The following is a 6,000-nucleotide window of genomic DNA, read 5'->3' on the forward strand; positions in this document are numbered from 1 at the left end:
TAGCATTTTTAAAACCTGAATGGCAAGTGTTGTCCATTTACCAAAATGTAACATGGGATTATACCTTTCCAATAACAGCGTGAATAGAATTTTTAATTGTCTTATTTGCATATACTGTTTTAAGTATTTATTTTATACATGAATCATAATTTAATACAAATGCAATATTTATTTAGTTAACTATTAAAAATTAAACATTCAATGTCATGAATTGTTAATGAGTTTGTTGTGGTTAAATTTATTAATATTTCAATGCCAAAAAAGTTTTCGGATAAGTAGTAGGTGTGTTTCTTTAATTATGATGGGATATCTGTTTTGAAAATATTCCTTTTCATTTCAGATATTTTAGGGTAAATGTGAATAAGTTTAAGTTAAACTATTCAAAAAACAACCCAGCCTAACCCTAGATAACATAAAAAAATAATTTTGATGTTAAAAAACAAACCACTTTAGACATTAGTTTAGTTGCTGTTTTGTTTTTTGCAGTTCGGAAGAAGCTCAGAAGACGTGGCTTAAAAGAGTTTCTGCCTGAGACAGGCAGTGTCTTAAGTGAGTCCAGGAACAATTTAACAATGAAAGGCAGTCTCAAGCTGAATAAATCTAAGTCTTGTTCACTCTGTCATTTGAAATTTCCATCTGCTTCTGATCTCAGAACTCATGTCCAGTCAGTCCATATGGTTTCTGTATTGCTTTCGGATTTGGAATATAACCCAAGTAACGCAAAGTTTACTTGTGCGTTTTGCCCAAGTGCACTTTTTAACTACCCTGATATTCTTCAGCATTTAGATCAAATTAATAGTGCTGAAAATTCATGTTACAGTAAAACTATTCAAACCAATTTTCACTGTGGTATTTGTAATTTTGAATCAAATTCTGTAGAACTCTTTAAATACCACCTGGACAATGAGCATGAAGAATTGAAGTATAATTTCTCTCCCAGCAAATTCAGCAAAGACAATCAGTTTGACACTAATCAGGATTTATCTGACATGGAGATAACAAATGGAACACCAGTGCGCAACAGATTTAGATGTAACCATTGCAATAACACATACAGTGATATGAAAGGTCTCAAACGTCATTTGGCCAAAGTCATGGGGGTGACATTTTGGTGTGAACAGTGTAATAAAAGATTCTCACGAGATGATGTTTTTAGGAAGCACCAAAAAACTTTTCATAGCTTGGAGTTTTTAGGAGATAGTGTCACGCCATATGAACGATCTCTTCCTTTAGATGAACTGATATTTAAAACTGAGCTTGATTAAGTAATTCTTTTTTTTTTAAAGATTATTTTATTATATTAAAAAGTTTTTAAAAAACCTGTGTTAAGTTTGATTGAGCATTTTACAAATAACATCAATTCAGAATAAAACACCTGTAATTTATTAGCTTTAAAAATAGAAACCATTAATTTATTTAATTTTCTAACCTTCAAATATTTGAACTTTTCAGTTATTTCGCTACTAACCTTTACTTTTACTGAAGAAGACATTGTATCTAACTAGTGATTATCTCCCATGGTTTTTTAGGTTAATGTTGTTATACAAATATTTTGTAAATTGATTAACTTGCTGCTTAGAATGTTTTTAAAAATTCTTCTTCTGTTGGTGTGTTAAAACTTCTCTTTATTGAGTAAAACTTTGTGAAGAGAATCATTTGCTTACATAAAAGAAAATACATTGGATCCCTCCTCTTTATTTCTTTGAATACTATTTGTGTTGTTTTTTTTAGCCAGATATTTTTAACTTGTAGAATCTTGAGCATAAAAATAGAAGTGGATAAATTCCTAGTAAAAAAATTGTGCTTACAGCCTTATATAAAGTTACAGCCTGGGACTAAACTACACAGTACTTTATAATCCATTGTTCCTTAAACAAATGACTGATCCATTAATTGCCACCTTCTGATCTAATCCTCACTTGTAGCTACCAGACTGATGAAACACCTAATCAGCTTTCCTTATCGTTGTGATATCTGTTCAGCTGGTTTCAACTACCTGCAAAATTTGGCCCGACACAAACGTTGTTCACATGGACTAGGAGACAGGAATCAGCTGTTTTTTTGCCATATTTGTTGTCTTAGTTTTGCAAGGAAAGATGTGTTTAAGAAGCATCTACAGGCTCAGAGTCATGTTTTTAAGGCAAATGAATTACATAAACTTGGAGATGTTGGTACTGAGGAAAATAGTCTAGCAAATTTATCAGTTTCGTTTAATTAAAATAGTGGTGCAAAATTGTCAGGTATTTGTATAAATATAAAATCCTTGGGCCAACACATACATTATTGCATTAGCACTTGATGATTTTAAACATGCATGTTTTGCATAATTAATTTTAATGTTACAAAACGAGAAAATGTAAATGATGATAATTTAATTAAACAAATAAAATATTAGTTGTTAAAAATATCTGAATGTTTCCATTGTTTGTCAAGCTTTTTGTTTAGTAGCCTTTTTATTTGAAATCAAAATGCAAGTTCACATATTATTTTCTTCTACTTGCTTTTCAATTTTCTCTATTGATTTAGCCCACAGGTCATTGCTTACTTTTTAACTGGTTAAGTTACAGTTTGTAATATTAAAATAATTATCTTAATTTATACACAACCCCTCCCCCTATACATACAAGATGCTTTTGAGTTGTCTTTTGTGGAGAATTAGCCCATGAAAAAGATGAGGTCGTTCATTAAAGAAATCACACACCTAAGTCGCTTAAGTGCACAGAACTAAGTCTCACCAAAGGGGAAAATGAAATGACGGAATTTTGTATGAAAAAAAAAACATGTTAATCATGCTTAGATTTCGAGTTGGCGAGGGAAGGACATCTAGTTGTTGCACATACAGCATGAATTCAGGAACTTGCTTTAATTTACTTTAAAATGACATGACGTCATTTGATAACGGACGACCCTGTGGCAAATGGACAAGCATATAAATACCATGTAGGTGTAGGGCCTACAACTCCACCAACTCACATATCAGCAGCCAATTCGTTGTATCCTCCTCCAATGTGTACTTGTAGATCCACTACTTACAGTATAGGCTTTAAATTGTTGTTCTCAAAACTGATGTGATTTCTCGAAGATTTATTTTGATTTGCGAAGGTCCAACGAAACTTACACAACTATCAGAATTCTATTTGTTTAAAGTAAAATATGTATAGAGTTTGATAACCATGATTCATAGTGTCAACGTATACCTTGTTCTACAAGTATAATTATGCATGGTCGTTATTAAGACGAGTGGCTCTAGGTCAGATGTTGCTAGGTTGTTTAAAAAACTAAACTATTGTAATAAAAAAAAAAAACGTTTGAAATTTATTTTCTAAATGGGTTGGGGTGGGGTTGTTCAATGTTGATTAAGAGTAACTAAGTTCTTTCAATTCCATACTTACTGTTTGTTTGTCTGAACCTAACATAGCAACTGATTGTACAGGGGGTGTTGTGGTGAACAGTACGGTATGCATTAAACAAAGTCATTGTGATGTTTAGTTGTCGCTTGGTAGACAAACACATGTTTTCTCCAGCTCTTCTCTTACTTTCTCCAACACGGGGCATTACATCAATCCATGAAAAAGGCTTGTCTTAGTCCTTAGATGTTGGTCACAAAACTTCCAAGTCATTTTTTTTTTTTGGCTGTTGAAACCAAATTAAAGCCGGGGATTTTTCCAGTCAGTTTCTGTCATTGATCTGTCTCGTCCTGGACGGTACGTATTTGTTTTAGTCTTGCTTGTTTCTTTTGTATCATTTTCTGATAAAATATCCATTGCAAGAAACATACATATTTATTTGTAAACGTATGGGCATACCTATTTTGTGATTTTGTATACAGCAATAATGTCACATCAAAGACATACATAGTTATACTATAGTAATTAAGTAAAAAAAAAAAACAACAACAAAGATTTGGAGATTACGGAGTTCACGCAGTCAAAATGGCTATCATTAGGGGAACATTTTTATTTTAATATATTCTGAGAGAGATATATAGAAATAAACTATTTCGATATTTTAAAAAACTCTGCACAGGGGTCTTTCATAAATGATGTCACACTCCAAGGGAAAGGGGGGGGGGGGGGGTTGGTCGTAATTTTGTGCCGTAGTGTGATGAGTGGTTCAGATCGCGTGACGTCACATTTTTTGCATTTTAAAAAGTAGTGTTAACAACTGAATTTTAGCCGTTGCTTTGGAAAGTTTTTGTAAACTAATAGAAATTGCTTACATAATTTTACTCTCTATGTTGACCGCGGTAAGTCAATATTCTAGAACAAAATCGGTGTTTAAAAAAATTAAACTGCAATTTTGAGGAGGGGGAGGGGTGGGTGGGTTATTAAGGCTAAGGTATGATGTTATTTTATGGGGTCTTGCTTTATGGGACGGTGGGGGGGGGGGGGGGGGGGGTAAAAGTCGTCCAAAAAGCGTAACGACATTTATGGAGGGACCCACAGCAGAAGAAAACCCCAGTAACGAAGATTGTTTTGACTTTGACCAATATGACCTACGTACTTTAATCACCGAGGTCCTCATTTTATTTTGTATCAATGCCATCCATATCTGAATCCCGTGCTGTTTGTTTCAGTCCTACGTCGTCTGATGGCACCATCCAAACGACAGTCGTGCTACAGGGTGGCAGGGGGAGGATACGCCTGCGATAACTGCGGGAAAGTGTACACGCTGTCCCACGTGCTGTCCCGACACAAGTGGAAGTGCAAAGGTCTGCGGGAGATGCTGTGTCAGGTTTGTCATGCGCGCTTCTACAGGGTCGACCATCTCAAGAAACACATGCAGCGTCATGGTATGGTGACGTGAGAACACAGCGTCATGGTATGGTGACGTGAGAACACAGCGTCATGGTATGGTGACGTGAGAACACAGCGTCATGGTATGGTGACGTGAGAACACAGCGTCATGGTATGGTGACGTGAGAACACAGCGTCATGGTATGGTGAGGTGAGAACACATGCAGCGTCATGGTATGGTGACGTGAGAACACAGCGTCATGGTATGGTGAGGTGAGAACACATGCAGCGTCATGGTATGGTGACGTGAGAACACAGCGTCATGGTATGGTGAGGTGAGAACACAGCGTCATGGTATGGTGACGTGAAAACACAGCGTCATGGTATGGTGACGTGAAAACACTTGCAGCGTCTTCGTATAGTGACGTGAAAACACATGCAGCGTCATGGTATGGTGACGTGAAAACACAGCGTCATGGTATGGTGACGTGAAAACATAGCGTCATGGTATGATGACGTGAAAACACATGAGGCGTCATCGTATGGTGACGTGAATCCTGTACTGCTGTGACATGAAAACTGTACTTACCATCGTGTCACGAAAACTGCGCCTGTTATTGTGACTCAAAACCGGTACCTGCCATTGTGACACAAAAATTGTAGGCTGCCATTGTGACACAACCTACCAAGAGAACATTCAAACCGCAGTGTTAACATTCACCAATCACATCTCTGACACAAACATAAATCAACGAGGTCTACCATACACTATAGGAGAGCGAAGTTTATAAAGCTGCATAATCAACGTGTTAATTAATGGCCTAATTGTTGCTGGGGTTGACCTTCAAATGTCATCTTTTTCAACCATTACAGTCTGACACTTACATTACATCATTTTTTATACTTTTTATTGTTCTGTTTTAACTGTGAAAATTAAATTGCTTAAAATATTCTTTTACCTAAAAGTTGTGTCATTTATTTTATGTTTTTTTTTTAAAAATGTTTTTTCGAACAAATTGTAAATAAAACAATGACTAGTGAAACCTGTGCGTCCTGTGGTGGCGTACCACTAAACGATAGCAAATAGAAACCTAGAGGTAAAACAATAAAACGTATTAACAAGATATAGATCGATTTTGGGACGGCGTTGTCGAATGGTAGAGAATACGACTGCTAACCCGAAAGTCTCGAGTTCGAATCTGGGTTCAAGTGTGTAGAGCATCTCTGAGCCTACCCAGCTCTGATGAATCACGCGACGATCACA

At 35.8% G+C, this 6,000-nt stretch overlaps 1 protein-coding gene across 2 annotated transcripts in view; it reads left to right on the forward strand.

The window, feature by feature from the left end:
* The window catches only part of LOC131946536 (zinc finger E-box-binding homeobox 2), a 38,458-nt gene extending 32,783 nt beyond the window's left edge, over positions 1-5,675 (forward strand). Inside the window, exon 4 of one of the 2 annotated variants that reach the window (XM_059307382.1) lies at positions 4,577-5,675. In XM_059307382.1, the coding sequence (XP_059163365.1) occupies positions 4,577-4,806 (230 nt within the window). In that variant the 3' untranslated portion in view covers positions 4,807-5,675. Of the gene's footprint in view, positions 1-486; positions 1,920-4,576 lie in introns of those variants that run through there. The other variant, XM_059307365.1, reaches the window with a different exon arrangement.
* Positions 5,676-6,000: the final 325 nt, after the last annotated feature.

The sequence above is a fragment of the Physella acuta genome, unplaced genomic scaffold (assembly GCF_028476545.2).
Source record: "Physella acuta isolate Inbredline_101_S28 unplaced genomic scaffold, ASM2847654v3 ptg000562l, whole genome shotgun sequence".
NCBI classification, from domain to species: domain Eukaryota; kingdom Metazoa; phylum Mollusca; class Gastropoda; family Physidae; genus Physella; species Physella acuta.